General features: G+C 49.4%; 1 protein-coding gene across 2 annotated transcripts in view; it reads left to right on the top strand.

Moving 5' to 3' along the window:
- The window catches only part of ULK1 (unc-51 like autophagy activating kinase 1), a 278,755-nt gene that overhangs the window by 206,952 nt on the left and 48,858 nt on the right, over positions 1-22,945 (top strand). Inside the window, exons 14-20 of one of the 2 annotated variants that reach the window (XM_069620071.1) lie at positions 2,582-2,642; positions 4,147-4,236; positions 5,559-5,684; positions 9,274-9,422; positions 13,942-14,025; positions 15,203-15,477; positions 22,549-22,733. In XM_069620071.1, the coding sequence (XP_069476172.1) occupies positions 2,582-2,642; positions 4,147-4,236; positions 5,559-5,684; positions 9,274-9,422; positions 13,942-14,025; positions 15,203-15,477; positions 22,549-22,733 (970 nt within the window). Of the gene's footprint in view, positions 1-2,581; positions 2,643-4,143; positions 4,237-5,558; positions 5,685-9,273; positions 9,423-13,941; positions 14,026-15,202; positions 15,478-22,548; positions 22,734-22,945 lie in introns of both variants that reach the window. The other variant, XM_069620070.1, reaches the window with a different exon arrangement.

Raw genomic sequence — 22,945 nt, 5'->3', positions numbered from 1 at the left:
TCAGGTGAGGGCATCTGTTCAGGAGCAGGGTAAGGGGCATGAGCAGTAGAGGGAATCGGCACCTTCTGTTGCTCAGGGGAGGGCTCTGTTCAGGAGCAGGGTAAGGGGCATGAGCAGTAGAGGGAATCTGCACCCTCTGTTGCTCAGGTGTGGGCTCTGTTCAGGAGCAGGGTAAGGGGCATGAGCAGTAGAGGGAATCGGCGCCCTCTGCTGCTCAGGGGAGGGCTCTGTTCAGGAGCAGAGTAAGGGGCATGAGCAGTAGAGGGAATCGGCGCCCTCTGTTGCTCAGGTGAGGGCATCTGTTCAGGAGCAGGGTAAGGGGCATGAGCAGTAGAGGGAATCGGCGCCCTCTGTTGCTCAGGTGAGGGCTCTGTTCAGGAGCAGAGTAAGGGGCATGAGCAGGTTAATCCATTGGAAGTGTCTGCCTTTAATGCTGGGCGGAACGTGCTATTTTTGCCAGCCACTGCTCGCTGAGTTCCTGGCCTTTCCTTCAATGAGAGGGGCATCCCTATTCCAGCCACCGCTGGTCCTCCCGGGGAGAGGTCTGCATCTATACATTGCGATGCCTTCCCACTCCTCGGGGCACTTTCAGCACACCACTACCAGCACACGGGTGGTGGAGGGGGGGCAAGCACCTCGGAGTGGGCCTGGCCACTCGTGCCAAACAGTCCATCCCAGGTGATATGCTAAACCTTATCCACCTCCTGATGGTTCTGGCAGATTTCACATGGTTTTACAATATGTCAAAACCAGGGGTGGTAGCACCAGTGCCACAGTCCCCCCCCCCCCTAAAGTGCCAAGAGGCCTTCCCTGCAAGGCCCCATTTAAGCGGACCCCTTTGAGGCAGGGGATTGGAAAAACCGACCTGTGTGTTAGTCCGGTAAAGCCAACCACACTTAGATATTCGGCGTAACGAGCTGTTTGCTTTAACTTGAGTAGTGAACAAGTTGTTCAGAGATCTGCGGGGCAAAAGTCTTGGTTAGAGTAGGATTGTGTTATCCAAGGACTCTGACCCAAACGCGCAAGGATATGGCCTTAGTCCGTAGCAAATCTAGTTGTAAAGTTGTGCTGGTCCTCGCTTTGGGAAAGAAGAAAGTCTGTTACGTTGGGATTAGATTGGGGGCCCCTGAGGAGGTGTTCTAGGGAGCTACAATCACGGAAGTTGCAGAAAGCCCTTTGCAGGCTCAAAGTGGTCTTTTTTGCGAATCATCTTGCATGAAGACTCGAAGGCACTTTAGAAAGGTTGCTAGGCAGCAGCCCATTGAGTTCGACCTTCTCTGTGCTCCCACTGGGTGTAGAAGATGCCTCTGCTGACTGATGATCTTTGCTGGCCTATTGCATTGGGTCGCGAGTAGAGAACTTGGCTTCACCCTCCCTCTCCCAGAGAACTCCAGTGCTACGCTTGAGTTCTTCCCAACTGAGCCCTGCGTGACTGCTTGCGGTTTCTTTGACTCGCTCCCACTCACTTTCCTTGGTACCCATGTTCTGTTTGCAAGGATGAGACCATCCACCAGTTCCGTAGAATTGACCCAGTGTGGCAGGTGAGCATTGATCCCGATCAGTCCCTTGGCCCGCAGAGCAGCTTTCCTGGAGGCCAGAGCATGATGGGAGTTGGGTGGTCACCAATCTGTCGCGTCGGTGGTTAGACCAACCTGTTTTAAAGAGCATTGGAGGAGCTGAGAAAGATCAACTGGACAGCACATTGGGTCAATAACCGTGTACAGTGTCCGCCGATCTCTACCTTGGTGCCGCATGTCCATCTTAAAGCTGAGGCCACAGGTTTAACCTCAAGCATAGCTCGCTTGCATTCACAGCCAGCGCTATGAGTCAAACTAAACGATCCGTGAGGTCCGGGGGCCCACCTATTGCACCCAAGGTGACCTGAACAGGGCCCCTCGGGTGAGGACAAATGAAATGCGGCTTAAAACGTGAACTCTGAAGTGCCTTCATGCATGTATTCTGAGTGAGTCATATACTCTGACAATGTGCTCATAAAGAGGGAGGGGTCCGAGGAGGTCGAGTTGCTGCCACACGAGGTCAGCGGTGTTTGGTGAAAGAGGGAGGGGTCCGAGGAGGTCGAGCTGCTGCCACACGAGGTCAGCGGTGTTTGGTGAAAGAGGGAGGGGTCCGAGGAGGTCGAGCTGCTGCCACACGAGGTCAGCGTTGTTTGGTGAAAGAAGGAGGGGTCCGAGGAGGTCGAGCTGCTGCCACACGAGGTCAGCGGTGTTTGGTGAAAGAGGGAGGGGTCCGAGGAGGTCGAGCTGCTGCCACACGAGGTCAGCGGTGTTTGTTGATGATGTCACTACTATTGCTCTTCCAAAAGGAACAGCTGAACATCTAAGAGTGATCAACTCAATAGCCCTTTACGGTCATGGGTGCCTTGTATGAATTGTCCGCGTGTGATTCCGTGAATGGGATTGCAGGTGGTCACATGGCCACTCCCATGCGCATAGTGCGCGTTTGCACCCATCTAGTAATTGAAGCATTTAAGGTTTTGCTAAATGCATTATTGAGTACTTCTTTCAGCAATGATGCGAGCCTTGTGTCTGGCTAATGTGTCCTCGTTTGAAATGAATTCCAGGTGAAATGACGGCGGAGGCAGGCGCAGTGAAACTGACCCACGACTGTCTGATGTACAGCGGGTAAGTGGCAGTGCTGCGTCATTTCACAATCTGCCAGAGTCCCCATTTGCATGGGCCTGTCCTTGCCAGATTATACACTATCGGGAGGGGCTGCTTTCTCTCTTAAACTCCCAAGTGAACGCTATGTGGCCCTGACATGGCATGTCCGAGAGGGAGTCTTAATGTAGAACAATACAAGCTTTTTGTATGTAAAAACGCATTTGTGAAGTTGCCAGCAGTGATGTAGTAGTTTCATTAATACATTGTCTGCTTCCTCTTTCAAATGAGTATTGGGAGTCCTCTGTGCCAGGGCCCGCCACCTCTGGCCCTCCAGATGTTTTAGTAGGCCACACCATCTGGTGAGCCACAGGTGTAAACCCCTAGACTAGGTAAAGATGGCCTAGAGCATGGACCAGCAGGGCCTGGGCAGGGAGGGGAATGTCCCAGCACATCACAATATATTGCAGTACAATGTGTATGCAAAACCCTCTCCAGGGAATGCACATTACAGGCTGTGAAGTGTAAACCAATAGCTGTAAAGCATTTACTCGTCATAATGAGCCTGGAGGGGTTCCAGGGAACACTCTCCCTAGAAAGGCATCTGCAAAGGCCATTCAGACCCGGTTCTGGCTGCTACAATGCCCAGCCCAGAGATGGGCATCACATCAGCACATGCTTGTCTCTGGGCGGTCTCTATCATTGTGTGTGCCTCTCTGTTTCTCTCTCCCTCTCTCCCCCTCCCCCCTCTGTCTCTCTCCCTCTATCCCTCCCTCTCTCTCTTCCCCCTTCCTCTCCCTCCGCCTCTCCCCCTCTTTACCCCCCTCTCTCTCACTCCCTCTCTCTGTCACTTTGTCCTATCTCTCTCTCCCCCCTCCCTCTCTCTCGGCTCTCTACCTCCCCCTCTATCCCTCCTTGTCTCTTCCCCCTTCCTCTCCCTCCCTCTGCCTCTCCCCCTCTCTACCCACATCTCTCTCTCTCTCTCTCCCTCTGTGTGTCTGTGTCTCTCTCCCTCTCTTCCCCTCTCCCTCTCCCTCTGCCTCTCCTATCTCTGTCATTATATCCTTCTCCTGGAGGAGTGGGTCAAATCGGATCCTATTGTCTAGCTAGGATCCTAGCTAGACAAAATGTTTCCACACAGAGACCAATAGGCGCAAAGGACTAGCTGCAGCTGGTAAAATGAGGACTTTGCTCCCAGCACCCAGCTCTCCCTCCTCCCCCAGTGACTTGAACTGATTTTACTTAAGATACCCTCCCTTGGTCCAAGTGCAAGGCATCTTTAAATTTAAAAGTGCGTGTGCTGCCTCTGCCCATGAGAGTAGCAACACTTTGTAGTCCCTGTCAACATGACACTACTATACTTTATTCGGCCACATACTACCTAGCATTTCCCCCACGCCCCAGCAAGCACTTGCTTACCAAACCCCCCTGAACTAGAGTTATCTTATACCCCACCTCCCCAGCCCACAAAAAGCTGGTGACCTTGCATGAGTCTGACAATAACACGCGTTTCTTTTTCCCCCAGCAGCAGCTCCATGGTCACGTCTGCCGGCTTGGATATCCAGGCCCGTACCCCATCGCCATCGCCCCCTTACAGCAGCACGTCCAGCCCGTCGGGGTAAGAAAACGAGCCTGATTCAGGCTGAAACAAGGCCTCTGAGAAGGCCACACCAGCACCTGTGCATAGCATCCTCCTTTCTTTGACGAAGCCTCCCTCTCTGACCTCTCCCTTTCCCAAAGAATGAGTTTGATGCAAAGTTACCAGTTGTTTTATAGCTTTGTTTCCAGGTTATGCAGCTCAAATACTCCTCCAAACCATGGAGCGTGTGTAAGCCATGGCAGAGCCTACACAGAGACATTGAAAGATCTATAGCCCCTGCTGTCTGTGAATCTCAGACATTAAGCCACTGAGCGCTTGGACACCATTCTGATTCAGCAAAGCCTGCCAGAAGAGGGGCCGAAGAATTCGGTAAAAGCGCAGGTTATGTGCAGAAGATCTAAAGAGAAGAGGATTTCAGGTACTCCGCCTGCCAGAAGAGGGGCCGAAGAATTCAGTAAAAGTGCAGGTTATGTGCAGAAGATCTAAAGAGAAGAGGATTTCAGGTACTCCGCCTGCCAGAAGACTGGGGGCGAAGAATTCTGTAAAAGCGCAGGTTATGTGCAGTAGATCTAAAGAGAAGAGGATTTCAGGTACTTCGCCTGCCAGATGACGGGGCGAAGAATTCGGTAAAAGCGCAGGTTATGTGCAGAAGATCTAAAGAGAAGAGGATTTCAGGTACTCCGCCTGCCAGAAGACTGGGGGCGAAGAATTCTGTAAAAGCGCAGGTTATGTGCAGTAGATCTAAAGAGAAGAGGATTTCAGATACTCCGCCTGCCAGAAGACTGGGGAGAAGAATTCTGTAAAAGAGCAGGTTATGTGCAGTAGATCTAAAGAGAAGAGGATTTCAGGTACTCCGCCTGCCAGAAGAGGGGCCTAAGAATTCGGTAAAAGCGCAGGTTATGTGCAGTAGATCTAAAGAGAAGAGGATTTGAGTTACTCCAGGAGATAACTGTTATGAGCGCGTGGGTAGAAAAGGGCAATGTGGACAGATTTGGAGTTAAGTATTTTTATCATGAAACGGTGCTGTGAGAGCCCGTAAGGCTTCAAATCCCAGAGATCAGAGGAGGTCTTCGGCAGTTGAGGATGGATTCCCAGAGAAATGGATCATTGTTGGCTATTGGTTTAATTCTAATGTGAAGGAAGAATGACGAGTAAGCTGTTAGATGCTGGCATCCAGGGATAGAAAGGATGACCTGTGCAGAGCTGTGCTGTGCTTAACTGCTGCGCTTATCTACCAGAGATCGATATTTCCAAGGCTTTCGTGAGCCACCTGTTACCCCTTGGAGTCTGAATTGGAGCGCTTGATTTCAACTCAAGTTTCTTTCTTTTTCTTTTCACAGCAGGGCAAGCCACCTGTCAGGCAGCAAATCCAGCCAATCGGTGCCCATCCCCGTCCCAACCCAGATTCAAAACTACAGGCGGATAGAGGAGAACCTTCAGTCTCCAAACCAGTACACACCACCCCGGTAAGTGCTCAGGAGGGTGGGCCGTAACATGATTACCAGTCTCCAAACCACTACACACCACCCCTGTAAGTGCTCAGGAACATGGGCCGTAACATGATTACCAGTCTCCAAACCACTACACACCACCCCGGTAAGTGCTCAGGAGGGTGGGCCGTAACATGATTACCAGTCTCCAAACCACTACACACCACCCCTGTAAGTGCTCAGGAACATGGGCCGTAAAAAGTGCTCAGGAGGGTGGGCCGTAACATGATTACCAGTCTCCAAACCACTACACACCACCCCGGTAAGTGCTCAGGAGCATGGGCCGTAACATGATTACCAGTCTCCAAACCACTACACACCACCCCGGTAAGTGCTCAGGAACATGGGCCGTAACATGATTACCAGTCTCCAAACCACTACACACCACCCCGGTAAGTGCTCAGGAGCATGGGCCGTAACATGGTAACCAGTCTCCAAACCAGTACACACTACCCCGGTAAGTGCTCAGGAGGGTGGGCCGTAACATGATTACCAGTCTCCAAACCACTACACACCACCCCGGTAAGTGCTCAGGAGCATGGGCCGTAACATGGTAACCAGTCTCCAAACCAGTACACACCACCCCGGTAAGTGCTCAGGAGGGTGGGCCGTAACATGATTACCAGTCCCCAAACCACTACACACCACCCCGGTAAGTGCTCAGGAGCATGAGCCGTAACATGGTAACCAGTCTCCAAACCACTACACACCACCCCTGTAAGTGCTCAGGAACATGGGCCGTAACATGATTACCAGTCTCCAAACCACTACACACCACCCCGGTAAGTGCTCAGGAGCATGGGCCGTAACATGATAACCAGTCTCCAAACCAGTACACACCACCCCGGTAAGTGCTCAGGAGGGTGGGCCGTAACATGATTACCAGTCTCCAAACCACTACACACCACCCCGGTAAGTGCTCAGGAGCATGGGCCGTAACATGGTAACCAGTCTCCAAACCAGTACACACCACCCCGGTAAGTGCTCAGGAGGGTGGGCCGTAACATGATTACCAGTCTCCAAACCACTACACACCACCCCGGTAAGTGCTCAGGAGCATGGGCCGTAACATGGTAACCAGTCTCCAAACCACTACACACCACCCCGGTAAGTGCTCAGGAGCATGGGCCGTAACATGATTACTCCACTCTCTCCTTTATCCACAGCTGGTGGAACATAAGCAAGTGTGAAGATCTAGATTATCGCCAAACATATTGGGTTCCACCATTATTACCCGATGTTGGGGGATAGGCATTGTCCTCTCTCACAGACCATTAGTACAGCGGGCACCCTTGAGGTCATAAGCATCAGACAGTGGTATTCTCCATCATCTAAGTTCTAACAGTGGCCATGGAGCCAGTGCGTGCAAGGCCTACAGAGGGCCTGCCTCTAAGACTTTGCCACGCTGTGATTGGATGGGTGGCTGGACATGCCGCTGAGCAAAAGAGATGGAAAGGGATGCGCGTGGCTCTGTTAGTAGTCTCACACCTGTCGCTGATCGGAGAAGGCATTTGGTAAGATGTTATTCATTATTTTAGTTTTTCAGAGCGATTGTGGTTCACGTCTGAGAATTACAGTGCAGCCCAGGCTATTTGGATCTGTGTGACATACACACGGCACGCCTTTAATGCGGTGTGTTGTTATGCATATAGAAGACAAGCTATGGTATCCTGAGACAGTCGTTGAGTGTCCCACAAAGGTTTGAGGCATTAAGTGCACTCCTTTAGGCTGTGTTATTGAGTGTGTGAGACAATGAGTATCCAGTGAATTCGAACCACTGTGTGGGCTTCTTGAGAGTTGCATGAAAGGATGTGTTTTCAGAAGTTGAGTCATTGGGTGTTTGCCTAATAATTTGAGTCGATGTATGAATTAATATGAATATGTAAATGTTAATACCGGCACGTTAATTCCGCACCGGCCAACTCGTTGTGAGCCCCATTGTGTCTTGTGATGTAGGTGGAGTGGATGTGTGCCCCCTTAGCTTGTCATTGAGGCTGTTCCATGTGTTAAGGCATTGAGTGCGTTTCCAGAGGTTAAGACACTGGGTGTATCCTTTGATTGTATCCTCTGAGTTGAGTGTTTCCCAGGAGGTTGAATGGTTGAATAATTGAGTGTGTCCTCTGAGGCTGGGCCATTGAGTATGTCCTCTGAGGCTGGGCCATTGAGTGTGTCCTCTGAGGCTGGGTCATTGAGTGTATCCTCCGAGGCTGGGTTATTGAGTGTGTCCTCTCTGAGGCTGGGTCATTGAGTGTGCCCTCTCTGAGGCTGGGTCATTGAGTGTGTCCTCTGAGGCTGGGTCATTGAGTGTGTCCTCTGAGGCTGGGTCATTGAGTGTGTCCTCTGAGGCTGGGTCATTGAGTGTGTCCTCTCTGAGGCTGGGTCATTGAGTTTGTCCTCTGAGGCTGGGTCATTGAGTGTGTCCTCTCTGAGGCTGGGTCATTGAGTGTGTCCTCTGAGGCTGGGTCATTGAGTGTGTCCTCTGAGGCTGGGCCATTGAGTGTGTCCTCTGAGGCTGGGTCATTGAGTGTATCCTCCGAGGCTGGGTTATTGAGTGTGTCCTCTCTGCGGCTGGGTCATTGAGTGTGCCCTCTCTGAGGCTGGGTCATTGAGTGTGCCCTCTCTGAGGCTGGGTCATTGAGTGTGTCCTCTGAGGCTGGGTCATTGAGTGTGTCCTCTGAGGCTGGGTCATTGAGTGTGTCCTCTGAGGCTGGGTCATTGAGTGTGTCCTCTCTGAGGCTGGGTCATTGAGTTTGTCCTCTGAGGCTGGGTCATTGAGTGTGTCCTCTCTGAGGCTGGGTCATTGAGTGTGTCCTCTCTGAGGCTGGGTCATTGAGTGTGTCCTCTGAGGCTGGGTCATTGAGTAAATATTTTCCAGGGGGTTGAGTTACTGTGTTTGTTGCCACGTTCAAATCAAGCTGGAGGATTGCTGGGTACCCTGGGTTAGCTAGGCTGTCCAAACAGTGCTCTTCATTATCTGTTTGGACAGGAGAGGCCTTGACGTTCCAAGTTCAATAGTCTGGCAGGATAGCTGTCCAGTTCAGGCTCCTGTAGGCTTTGCTTTAACATGAATTTGGGTTCTTCTTCTTTGACTCTTCTATGTCGACTTATTTTTTACTTTTTATATTGTTGGGCTAGTATGGGGGTTTGAGTGGCAGTGCGGTGTGGTGCGGGGCAGGGAGAAGCAGATGTATGGGGGACCCCATTAAAAGGAAAAAGTGAACATAGAAGTGTCAAAGTAGAAGACCACCAAGGAAATGTAGTTGATGGAATGCCATAGAACCCCTGCCAAGTGGCGGGGACCGCAGGAGAGCAACTCGGGGAACTCCCCCTCCCCCATTTATCCCCTGGCCAATCATCAACTGGCTACAGGAGGTATGCAGCCCACCGAGTGACCCTCCATGTGGCACACAGAGCCAGGGAGCCATGCTTGGTCAGGCACAGGGCATTGTGACTGTCTGAGGTGCTAGAGTATAGACGCTGCCACTTGCAATGATTGCACGAGCCAATGGCCTTCTTTGCATGGTCAGATGTAGGTGACTTCTGTATTGCTTGTATTCCTCCTTAGATCTGCTGTGGTTCGGAGATCAAGCAGCACAAGTCCCCTGGGTTTCGGGAAGGCCGGTGCCTCCCCGCCCTTCCATGCTGAGCCTGCTGCACCTACCTCAAGGCGCCTGTCGTTTGGAGGTGCAAAGCCTTTCGTGCCATCTCCTCAAGGTAAGACCCCCGGGTGATGAACTGAGCGCCGAGCAGTCGGAGAGGCCCTCTCTGAGTCCCTGCTACACATCCCAAGCCAGCTCTGAGCCAAGCTTCAGCACAGTTTGTAAACATCCCTGGCAGTGCTATCTATGCTATTGTGCAAGCCACAGTGAGCTCTGGGATCACCGTGATGGTGTTCAGGCGTGAACACTGTGGCCACTAGGACAGTTCCTGAAAATAATATCATAGAACTTGTCACCAGCCTATTCACCTGCTTTCTCTATGGGCGTGAGCCAGGCAGGCTCGGCGATATCTAGGCCGTGAGCCACAACACAACATCCCTTCCGGATGTTGTGCAGGCAGCTCTTCAAGGCGCTTTTTGTGAGTGTTTCAAACCTAAACCGATCTTTGAATAATGCCTCACGTTGGGGGTCACCATGAGCTCATGGCAGGTGGGGAACCTTTAGTGGGGGACGAGTAGGGCTAGCAGAAAGCCAAATCTGAGATTCTTCGTAGTCACTTTACACTACGGGAGGGGTTGGCGGTAGGGCGTTGGGGCAAGCACCGTATGTTGGGCAGCAGCCCAGACAGCTCTCAGTGGCTGGCATTTAACACTCCTAAGCCTGAGTGGCTGTGCCTATGGCTCTATGGGCCCACACAGGAGGCTTGAGTCCACTGGAGTCTGGGCTTGTGATAGGGCAGTGCCACCCTGCTCCAAGGATCGCTCTTGTGGCACTGTCCCTACAACCCGGATATGGCAGTGCCACCCTGCTCCAAGGATCGGTCTTGCAGCACTGTACCTACCACCGGGATATGGTAGTGCCACCCTGCTCCAAGGATCGGTATTGCAGCACTGTACCTACCGCCCGGATATGGCAGTGCCACCCTGCTCCAAGGATCGGTCTTGCAGCACTGTACCTACCACCCAAGCAGACTCCTCTGTGCATGCCTCTGGGGGAGCCCATTCAGATGAAATGATAATACCGCCATGGGTGTGTGCGCATGCGCCTCTTTGTCTCCGGAAGGACATCTGAAACCAAACTCAGCCTGATGCTCAATGGATAGCTGGCCACTTACAAGACCTCCGAGACCCTTTACGCTGTCAATGGGGCTCCTGCCTAGTTCCCAATCCCCCCTGTGTTAATAGAGATGGCTGACCTAGACGGGAAAGCAGAGCTACTACACAAGTGGATTGCTGATACAATTGAAAACATCGCCCCAGAAAAACCATTCACTCCCTCGAGAAAAAGAGCAATGGCAAAATGGTTCACCCCGCTACTAAGAACGATGAAAAAGAACAAGAAGAAGATAGAACTGGAATGGAGAAAAGAATACAACCATAACAAGAAAGAGAGAAAGAAATGGAAAAAGCGAAGAGGAGGCATTATGACAGAATCACCAATGCCAGCAACACACAGAAAGAAATGTTCAACATCATTAAGGAAATAAGAAACCCACCTGGCTGCGACAAAATTCCAATCCCCTCAGAGAAACTCTGCAACAAACTTGCAGGCCATTTCAAGAACAAAATCAACGATATCTGACAAATCATCCAAAACAAACCAACCAATCATCATAACACTCAACCAACTGGACCTAAAGAAGAGCCACAACACAAACTCAAAAAATGTCCTGAAATATCTGCCGAGGCATTCGCAAAGCTCGTAAAACAGAGCAAGAAAGCAGGATCACCCATGGATCCCTGCCCCCCTGACATCGACAAAGCAATCCTTACACAAGGAACACCATCAGAATATTTCAGAAACCTCCTAAACCTCTCCCTCGCAACAGGGACAGTACCAAGATCCTTCAAATCAGCATATACCAAACCACTTTTAAATAACACAAGTGGTGATGTGGAAGACCTCTCCAACTACAGACCAATTTCAAACATTCCCTACCCGACGAAACTCCTAGAAACCTACGTATACAAAGTAACCCAAGAATATGTAGAAGAACACCACCTGCTGGACCAAGCACAAGTCGGTTTCAGACCCGCAAGAGGAACAGAATCATCACTACTGTCCATCTGATACGACCTCAAGACAAACACAGATTCAAACACAACCTCTGTCCTGATCCTGCTCGACCTCTCCGCAGCATTTGACACAGTCAGCCATGACACCCTAACCAAAAGACTGGAAGATATAGGCATAACAGACCTGGCACTAGTCTGGACTAAATCATTCCTAACAGACAGAACAGAAACAGTATGGCTTAAACCCTACAAATCGACTCCACGAGTTAACGACTGTGGAGTACCACAAGGATCCTCACTATCACCGCTATATTTCAACATATACTAGACTCCAGTAATCGGAATCTTCAAAAAACACAAAATCACATGCTACAACTACGCAGACGACACCCAAATTATCTACAAAATCGAAGATAATCAAACCGACCACTCAACCCTAATCGAATGTCTAAAAGAAGTCTTTAACTGGATGAGCGCCAACAGCTTGAAAATCAACCCAGGAAAGACAGAAATCAAGATCATATCCAATAATCAAGAGAACACCACCTGCATTCCATGGCCGACAGAAGTAGGAACCGCGCCAACGCCATATAAGGTAGTAAAAAAACTTGGGAGTCCTAATGGACAACAACCTAACCTTAGAACCACAAATAAATGCAATAGTTAAGAAATGCTTCTTCCTCCTTCACACAACAAGAAGAATCCTACCTTTCCTCTCCTTCACCCACAAAACGCTCACAATGGTCGCCCTCATCATGTCAAGAATTGACTACACAAACAGCCTCTACTTCGGGATGCCAGAATACCTCATGAACTACAATGCATCCAAAATACAGCAGCCAGACTCCTCCTCAAACTGTCCAGAAGAGACCACATCACTCCAGCGCTAAAAATACTACACTTGCTCCAAATCAAACAACGCATCGCCTTCAAAACAATGTGCATAACGCACAGGGCAATCAGCGGACAGGGAGCTGAATTTCTGCAAAAGAAAGTAACAATCTACAAGCCAACGAGACCTCTCAGATCAAGCAACGAAACTAAAACCATACCTTAAGAAAAAAACTTGGAGGATCCTCCTTCTACCACCTGGCTGCAAAAACCTGGACCACCATCCCTAAAGAAATAAGAAACACCGAAGACCACCTACAGTTCAGAAAACTACTAAAAACCTGTCTCTTCAATACCACTGACACAACCTAAACAATTATAAAACGACAAACAGGAAAGACACAGAACAGGATGACAGAAACTAGGATGAGAAAGGCAACACCAGAACCGACCAAGGAAAACCCCACATTAACGAGAGACCAGAAATATCTCATAAAACACAGACTGCCACCGCGAGGACAAGTATAAAACCCCATGCTAATGCCACCAAATTAGATTGAGACTGAACCACAAACTCATGCTTACCATGGTAACAGACAGATCGGACCAAGATGGGCAGGACCAAACTCTAACATGGTCTATGATTATGGGTGGGCAACTAGTGGGAAGGCTTCAGGGGTGTCGATAGGTCACAGATCTAGATGAAGAGCTGGAAATGCTTGCGCACCCCACCTTGAGAAATACAAGCCTAGCGCCTTGCTCCCAAGCAGCCAGGCCAAGTCTACCAACCCGCTAACAATTTCACCCCTCTGCATACACCTCTCAAACTCTAAACTAATACAACCAAAACCTATAAGCACAACAACCCGCACAAACTTCACTACACAGCAACAACAAAACAAACCACACATAGACTCACACAACAGCACATGACGTCTGCCGACCAGGAAACACCCCAAGCCCAAGCCAACAGGCTGCGGCTGCCAACAGGACATCACTGCTCCCTTGCACTTTTCCCACTTATCCCCACTAACTCTTCCCCCGCATCCCCCTGCCCTCTTTATTTCAGATCCGCCAGAGAACCAGGGGACCATTCCGGTGGTGATAGTGCTCGGTATAAATATCCTTTAACATTAACATTTTTACTCAACATGTTTTTTCTTCTTCCCATTACTATGTATTTCTTTTTCTTATCCAGTCCCTGATTTATTTAATGGGTCTCGACTGTAAGGTGCTCAAACACATTGTGTTGCCCTGTTTGCATCCTATAAAAATGAATAGTAAGAAAAAAAGGAGGAGCGCAAAGGCCCCACAACCAGAACCTAAAATTAAGACCCTGTTCAGAATAGTAACCTGTGCTCATCTTTAAATTCCAAAGGCATTCAATGACAATTAGACACACAGGCATCATGCCTGGGGCATTACCATCCTGCCCTGTTCTTTTGCCACCTCCTCGTAGGTAAGCGGGTAGTTGGCTGTCATGGGTGACATCTGAAAGCGTACGCCACAATGTCGTTTGGGGCATTTGTAGGCAATATTGGTAGTGTAGCCGTCTCCAGGCTGCATAGAGCTTGTTGCCAATCCTATGAAAAGGCCTTTTCCAAACCTTCTGTAGAATAGACGTTTGGTGGGTGGTGGGGGGGTGCTCTGCTTCCCCACTGTTGCGTGTGCTACGTGTAGAAGAGCAATCTGTAACGTTGTGCTTTTTTGCTTTTGTCTCCCTTCCAGTGGGCACCATTCCGGAGCGTCCTGGCCCGTCTCTCAGCACCTCCCCAGGGGGCGCAGAATCTAGAAATAGGAACCCCGTGCCTGGTATGCACCTCACACCCTGGGATATAGAATGATCCCCTACCTTCTGCAGATGACGCCCCATAACACTGTGGTGGAGGGGGGCACACTGGACCATTGATACATGCTGGAATGCTTGGTGCACTTGCTGGAGAGCTTGCAGGCAGCCTGGATGAAGGCGAGGGCTGAGGGCAACCAGCACAGGGGTCGCTGCATGGAGGAGAGATGGTGGGGAGTGATAGAAACTCACCAGGGCGGGAACTCGCAGTGCATGCATAGAGATAAGGAGTAGCGCAGAGAGGGATCTCCAAGCAGTTGCATAAGAATGAGTGTACAGAGGACGCTCAGGTTATGGTATGGTAATGTTTATTTGTAAAGCGCCTATACACAAGGCAAGTGTTTTAAAGCCCTCAAAGAGGGAGGGAACAAGGAGAAAAAACAACAGTCATTCAGAGCCCTTGAGTTTCTGAACAATACAAGTCTGCACAGGCAGAGTAAGTGCATATAATACAATTGACAGTGTAGACAGCAGTAAATGGGCCTGACGACGATTCTGCAGTTTTCGAGGTGCATTGAGGCATAGACAATCTTCAAGGCATGGTACGTTCCGATTGTGCAAGTGCGCAAATGTGATGGAGGATAAGTGTACCTTGCAGTGTGCATGGTGGGCCCCAGGGCGGCTGCAGCATAAGTGTGAGACCGCGCTCACTGGGTGCATGCCGCGGGTAGCACAGAGAGGGCGCTCGGAGCAGGAGGTCACAGGATGCATCCAGGAGGGAGCAGTTAAGAGAGGGAGCTCCAAGCAAACTGCTAACTGAAGGAGCAGTGCAAGGAGGGAGCATAAAGGGGGGGCAAAGACGTGCAGCAATGAGGAGAGCTGCGGTGAGGGGTGTCATAAGGTGCAAGGGGAGAGGGAGGTTTTGCCGCAGCACATTTCATCGTGGAAGAAATCATTAAATGTATTCACCACAAATGTCTATGCAAATATATGGGGGTGGGGGGATTAGGTGAATCATTAATGTAGGTGGGGGCTCTCCCCCTACATATATTTATATCCAGTAAAAAACTAAATTTGGATGAATTCTACTGCGATAAAATCGATTTGACAAATTCAACTAGAAGCTGTGCAAGCCGGAGTCCTGGCGGGAGGATGAAGAGGCTTGGCAATTCTTTCCAACTACTGCTGTCTTTCTCTTTCCAGGAGCCTCCGTGCTGGAATACTCTCCCCATGACTCTCCCCATGGGATGGGCAGCCGCCTGCACAGTGCGCCCAACCTGTCTGACTTGCAGTCCGGCCGACAGTCCATCAGGAAGCAGTACTCGGACCCGGTGGTGCGGCCGGCGATGCCAACCCAGGCCAGCCAGCCCCTGCAGATTCATGGCGTGCAGTCCGGCCGGCCCATGCGCTCCTCCCCCAAGCTGTCCGAGTTCATGCAGAGAAGCCCGCTCCCCACTATAGTGGGCTCCCCAACCAAGGTAACTCGCCTATAGACTCAGTCTTCCCCTTTCCTAGGTCTCTGATAACTCTGAGCCATTCACTGGAGTCCTGGTCACCAGAACATACTCTGCGCATGAGTGGAAGCCTGTGTTGGCCAATTCCCAATGCTGATGCTAAAGTGGTTTCCCAATCCGTGTCCAGCCATTGAGTGCAGATACTGGACCAGCCCCAGGCTGACCGGGGATTAACAAGCCTGTTCCTTCTTTCCCTAAAATCCACCAGAGCTGTGTTTCCACCAGTTCAACAGAGCTGGCGGATGCTGTTTGTTCCCTTTTTGCCCTTTGTCTTGCCTGTAGGTGCAGTTACTCCTTCCTCAAGTCACCCTTGCTCCAGGCTCTTGGCTTTTCCCAACCAATAAAGACAGAGCATTTGTAAGGGTCGCCCATGTTCTCACACATCATGGCCCAGATCCTGCCTCCCTCCCTCCTTCTGTGCCCTCTTCTTCCATTTCCCGTTCTCCCTACTTCTGCTAAAGGGGATTGGACATCTTTTTAAGGGGCGTGTGAGTGAAATCTCTCTAGACCTTTCTGACTTGTGGCCTTGGCTTGGATAGTTTTAATAATATTAGGGTTTTATATAGTGATGCGTGCTGGATTCCCTGATGTTTCTAAATGCTGTCATAGTACCTGTTATTATTATTGCTGGGAACGGCAGTGTGTTGCAACACGGTCATGCTGAGAACCTGGTGTCTGCAGAAGCTGCTGAACCCCCGACAATCCACCCAAAATGTGGCACTCTGAGCTGACATATATATAACTGCTCAGGGGAAAGCGGGAAGGGACAAAGAAACAAACACCAGGCTGGAAGCTATCAACTCGCTGGTTCTTCACCTGTAGTTAAAACATAAACATGCAATACACCTCATTACTCAATGGGTTACTATACTAACCTTAAACTCTATATCCTTCACCAAAATAGTCAAAAAACCATACCTGGTACTTCTCTTCAGTATGCCCAGAGAAGTGATAAGCAGACAAGACTTCCTTACTTGTGGACCAGAATCTTATAGATCATTCAGCCTTCTCAGTAGGTCCATGAATGTAATATTTAACTTTGTAGTTCGTCTGCTCAACCCTAAGATTCTTGAACAAGGTCTAAAGTTCTTCAAATAAGTTTAAGGAAGTTCTTTTAAGTTCTTGTATTTGTTTTTATATTTTCTTTGTAGAGTGTCTTTTACTCAGGAACGAATTTTAAATTTGCGATGAAATCTTCACGTGGAAAGCCAGCACACGCGCTAAAATCCAAACCGCGGGTAAACGCAAACGCGCTGAAAATCCAAACCGCGGGATAAAACACACGCGCTTTAATCCAAGTCGCGGGAAATACGCACACGCGCTGTAAATCCAAACCGTGGGAATAAACACTGTCAGGTACTGTCAGGTTGGAGTGACATATTCTTTACATACAGTATCATATACTCATTTACATTGGGTCAGGGGAGACACATATTTAGTATAGAAAGGTTTTAGAAAGTTATTATGGGTTATATTTTTAAACAGCCAATTTTGCCCTTAACCTTCATTGCAGTCTATGGAGATTGCCCCAAGCCAAGATGGAGGTTCTCAGTCTAAATTCTGATTGGCTGGAGATTGTTTATAGGGAGGACGATGAACATTCTAAACTGCTTTTCATCGTCCTTGCCCAGCTTAGAGGTCGTGTGCCTTGTTGCTCCTGCTTAACTTTGTCAAGGGTGACAAGTTTCTAGCAGTTGAGCGGAAGATCTGAAAGTATAACAGGAGTCGTGTTTGGAGTTTGGTGGAGACACAGGACAGGAGTCAGAAACTTCCATATTTTCTGAGAAAAGAAGTTTTCAAGTCTCATTCACAAGATAAGTGACTTTTCAGTTTTGTTGAACTCTGTTAAAAGGTTATATTTATCAAAGGGATTGAAATCGCAAATCTGTAACTAAATAGATTGAAGCGCGTACGTTTGTTTTTATCGCTACGTGTCAAATCAAATTAGCGCGTGAGTTTTTTGTCCGTTACTTTGAGCCCACACGTGTGTCTCTGCGCGTGAGAGTGAAGCGCGAGCGTGTACTTTGGACTCGCGTTTACTGTTCGTTTACGCAAGGGTTTTTTCCTGTGTGATAAAATAAGCGTGTGTGTTATTTGCGCGTGTACGTATTTATTCGTGAGTTGGACTTTAGCGCAAGTGCGTTTTACCCGCGAATTGAATTGTCAGCGCGTGTAATTTTTATTGCGTCTTGGACTTTAGCGCGAGTGCGTTTTACCCGCAAATTGAATTGTCAGCGCGTGTGCGTATTCCCGCGACCTGGAGGAAAGCGTGTGTAATTTTTATCGCGTCTTGGACTTTAGCGCGAGTGCGTTTTTTCCCGCGAACTTGATTGTTAGCGCGTGTGCGTTTTTCCCGCGACTTGGAGGAAAGCGCGTGTGATTTTTCTTCCCGCGGTTTCTGGCTTTCCACGTGAAGATTCCATCGCAAGTAAAATTCGTTCCTGAGAAAAAGACACTCTACAAAGAAAATAGTAAAAACAAATACAAGAACTTAAAAGAACTTCCTAAATCTTACTTGAAGACCTTGTTCAAGAATCTTAGAGTTGAGCAGACTAACTACAAAGTTAAATTACATTCATGGACCTACTGAGAAGGCTGAATTATCTATAAGATTCTGGTCCACAAGTAAGGAAGTCTTGTCTGCTTTTCACTTCTCTGGGCATTCTGAAGAGAAGTACCAGGTATGGTTTTTAAACTATTTTGGTAAAGGATTTAGAGTTTAAGGTTAGTATAGTAACCCATGAGTAATGAGGTATATTGCATGTTTATGTTTTAACTACAGGTGAAGAACCAGCGAGTTGATAGCTTCCAGCCTGGTGTTTGTTTCTTTGTCCCTTCCCCCTTTCCCCTGAAAGTGAGGTAAACTGAGCAGTTATATTTATGTCAGTTCAGAGTGCCACATTTTGGGTGGATTGTCGGGTGTTCATCAGCTTCTGCAGACACCAGGTTATCAGCATGACAAACACACGCGCTTTACTCCAAGGCGCGGGAAAAACGCACATGCGCTGAAAATCCAAACCGCGGGAAAAATAAACACACGTGCTTTTCTCCCAAGTCGCGGGAAATACGTACACGCGCTGAAAGTCCAAGACGCGATATAAACTCACTCGCGCTAAAGTCCAACCCACAAAAAAATACGCATACGCGCAAAAACCAATTCGCGGGAAAAAGCACACGCGCTTTTATTTTATCACGTAGAAAAAACCCTCGCGTATATGAACAGTAAACGCGAGTCCAAAGTTCACGCTCGCGCTTCACTCTCACGCGCAGAGACACACGCGCGGCCTCAAAGTAACGGGAAAAAGCTCACGCGCTAGTTTGAAATGACACGTAGGGATGAAAACAAACGTACGCGCTTCAATTTTTTAGATACAGATTTGCGATTTCAATCCCTTTAAATTAATATAACCTTTTTACAAAGTTCATCAAAAATGGAAAGTCACTTATCTTGTGATTGAGACTTGAAAACTTCTTTTCTCAGAAAATTGGAAATTTCTAACTCCTGTCCTGTGTCTCCACCAAACTCCATACACGACTCCTGTTATACTTTCAGAAATTCCGCTCAACTGCTTGAAACTTGTCACCCTTGAACAAGTTAAGCAGGAGCTGCAGGGCACACGACCTCTTAGCTGGGCAAGGACGATGAAAGGCAGTTTAGAATGTTCATTGTCCTCCCTATAAACAATCTCCAGCCAATTAGAATTTAGACTGAGAACCTCCATCTTGGCTTGGGGCATTTTCCATAGACTGCAATGAAGGTTAAGGGCAAAATTGGCTGTTTTAAAAATATAACCCATAATCACTTCCCAAAACCTTTCTATACTAAATATGTGTCTCCCCTGACCCAATGTAAATGAGTATAAGATACTGTATGTAAAGAATATGTCGCTCCAACCTGACAGTACCTGACAAATCCAAAGGATTTTGGCGGTGGAAAGCGTCGCACTTTGGTGGATTCTTGGGGGTAGAAAGGTGTCGCGTGTAGCTGTATTTTTGGGTTGGGGAATGATATGATATGATAGTTTATTTATAGCGCGCCTATACAGAAGTGTTTCATGGCGCGACGAGGCAGGGGAAGGGAACAAGGGGGGGACAAGACAACGATCTTACTAGGCCCAGGGACATTGAGATTGCGCAAGTGCAGGGGAGAGGAAAGGGGAGAAGTGCCGGGGGAAGAGGAGGAGGAACAAGTGCAGGACATAGGATCGAAACATCGAGCAAAAAAAGAAGTGTGGCCAGCAGGTGGCAGTGCAGGGGTTAAGTGCAGACATCAAGTGTTAGATAGTGAAGGTAGGGGGGCTGTAGGGTTGCAGATACAGTCCCAAGTGCAGGGTTGCCAGGAGGCAGTGCAGGTGTACAACTGGGAGGGCAGGCACCTAGGCCCATGGGTCAGAGGGTAGCCAGTGCAGTATCAGACAGCAGATCTTCATGCTTTCTTTGGTCTTGCCAAGTCCACCCACTCTGGATCCTGAGCCCGAGGACTACGTGGGACCCATTCATCACTGGCAAAAAAGCTGCCTCACAAATGTATCCTGTCCACTCCTCTGGCTCCGACGCGTTACCTAGAAATCTCCAATTCTCAAATTATTGTCCTTCCCATGGGTCTGGCGGTCCCTTCTGCATTGGCATGCCATCGCTGGCTCCCTGGATGGTGGCTGAAAAACACTGACCGCATTCTGCAGAGCTGCCTGTCCAGTCACAAGGTATCGCTCGCTCTCTCCATCACCTGCAGGATCTCGCTGGAGCACAAAGACTGCATCTTTCACCAGCTGCATTTCTCAGATCCCTCTACTTCGGTGCTCCAGATAAGATTTACCAGTGGGAGTCTTTTACTCCCTATTTTTTACAGTTGGGTTGTAAAACAATTTTTTAGGGAGTAAAAAAAGTAAGTCTCTTTCCCAGTGGGGGCGGGGGGAGCACAACCATCAGAAAAGGGAGTGAGCAGTGGACAAGGTACGAATGAGGAGAGGGAGAGAAACGAGGAGGTGGACACAGAAGGAAAGGTAGGGAAGAGACATCAAGGTGAGAGGGAGAAGAGGTGAACGGCAACACATTTCTGTAGTAAGTATTAGAGGAGGTGCAGGAAGGATATGGGATGGGAGCAGGCGCATGCAGGAAAAACGAGGACGAGAAAGGAGGAAAAGCCCCAAGAAGGGGAGAGAGGGAGCAAACCTGGAAGGAAGAGCCAGACATGGGAGCTTCCCAAGAACTGGGTTTGGTGAGCGGAGAAGGAGTCCAACCGCATGCCAGAGTTAAGCCTTACACCCAACCACAGAGGAAGGTTGGCCAATAAAAAGGGATGCACAGGTACTGACTAGGAGGGGAAAGTCTCTGTTTGAATCTTGTCAGGCGCCTTATCCCGGTTGGACGATCTAGGGTAGCTAGTGAGCGCGCCTGGTAGCAGCGTCATGGGGGCCACACGGAAAGCTAGCTAACACCTGCACCATCTAAGACCGACACAGAGTAAAGGGAGACTTGTGATTTTGGGTGGGTGCTAAAGTGTCTTTTGTCCCATTAACCTCAGACAAACCTACCCCTTTGTATGAAGAGAGATAAATAATCTAAAGAACTCCCAATTGCTTTCATGTCCTCTGTTGATCCTTGGCCCCCCCACCCGCCTCCGGTGGTACTGCGGCAGTACTGTGCGGGAGAAGGCCTGAGGGCCTTTTCACCGACTTCAAGCAAGTTCAGAAATGGCAAAATGGGTGAAGCAACAATGGGAGAGGTTCATCGCCCCACTACTGTCCAGCGAAATCCACATGTTCATGGTACAAGGAATACATTACCAGAGAACAGTCCTCAGCACTAAATGTCCCAGACTTGGGCGTAGTCATAACTACTATCTGCTGACACTCACACAACCACATCCCTGCCAACGGTACACATAGTGTTCCCTGATGCTACTCACATGTGCATAGTTCTGATTTACATACGGCACCTCCATGTGCTGGAGCATAATTCCAGAGACTACTTCCTGGGGCAGTGGGCCATTCCCTAGTCACTCCCTAGACCATTCCGTAGAATGGCCCCCGCACTGCTCACTCTCAGCCCAGAACTACAGCGTAAGGGACATCAGCCATGATGTGACCCTAGTTGCACCAGCAATAGAACCAGTAGTGCCCCGGTAGAGCCTCACACTTGCACGCCCGGCTCATACTATTCGCACTGCACACATGCATTCTTCAACATTTGGGAACGTAAGGGAAACGTGTTTAATGTTGCAGGATAAGACCTGCCGTTCCCATTGATTGCGTTCCTCTTTCCTCCATTGCAGGGACACGTTTTACTGGACTGGTTTTATCTGCGTTCAGTTCTCCAGGCTACAGCATGATGCCATGCTCTGCCGGGGCTTCCTTAGGCTCAGTCTAGAAGCCTGATTTACCATAGATGCTTCGTTTGCCCAGGACCACCCATGCTTCTCTAGTGATTGGATATCTGGTCTCTGCGACCTTCTTCTCCTAGACGCACTATGTAGGGCTGAATTCACATTAACGGTAATGCAGCAGGTCTCCAGTCTCCCATGCCCCTTGTAGACTGGCATCCCTTTTACTATAGCCCACCCCAGGTCCTCCCCAGCGTGGTGCTAAAGCACAGTGTCCTCTCCCGCCAGTAGGCGGTGCAAGACTCCCAGGAGCTAGTAATATGGCAGACCTTGCTAATCATCTGAAGCAGAGCAGCCCCAGGTGAGTCGCAAATATTGGTCAGTTACTGCTACATCTGAGGCTCCCTCCTCCATAGGAGCACAGGCATGAGATCGGAAGCGCTTCAAAAGAGGGGAATGGAATATTTCACATGGATGTTGTTTGTGGGGAAAGGACAGCAGTGCCACCCAGGACAGGAGAGTTTGGCACGACTGATCCCTTCCTGGCTCTTACAGGATCTCCCAGGTTGCTTGGAAATTGAATTCCATATGCGTTACCCGCATTAAAGTCTGATGGCTGTTGGGTTGTGCGATGATCCCATGTGCTTCGTGCCAGGTGGCCTTCTCCGCCACTCCTAGTCAGTTCATCTCTTGGCTTCCATTGTCGTTTGCAGGTGGTGTCTCAGTTTGAGTTCCCCAAAACCAACAGTTCGCAGAACCTGATCACCTTGCTGGCCCACCAGGGGATGAGACTCACGCCAACTCGGAACAAGACGCTGCCCGACTTCAAGGACATGCCCTTCCACTGCCAACAGACGGGGCTGAGGGCAGTGGAGGACAGCAAGGGCCCCTGCGGCAGGTGAGAGAGAAGCTGGCACTCTGCCATTTCACTTGAGGGGGACATTTAGAAAACTCTACACTTCCAAATGTAAGCCTGCTTGACATCCATTTCCTGGCCAGCAAAATGAAAACCTGCATTCTGAGTCTACCGAATGACACAGGGGTTGCAAAAAGTCCAGTGAATGCATTGTTGCCCTGTTCCCATAGGTAAAATGCGGCACCTACTTGCCA

The sequence above is a fragment of the Ambystoma mexicanum genome, chromosome 10 (genome assembly GCF_040938575.1).
Source record: "Ambystoma mexicanum isolate Mex_15411 chromosome 10, UKY_AmexF1_1, whole genome shotgun sequence".
In the NCBI taxonomy this organism is placed as follows: domain Eukaryota; kingdom Metazoa; phylum Chordata; class Amphibia; order Caudata; family Ambystomatidae; genus Ambystoma; species Ambystoma mexicanum.
Note: the sequence above shows the minus strand (reverse complement) of the source record. Positions and strands in the feature narration are given on the sequence as shown.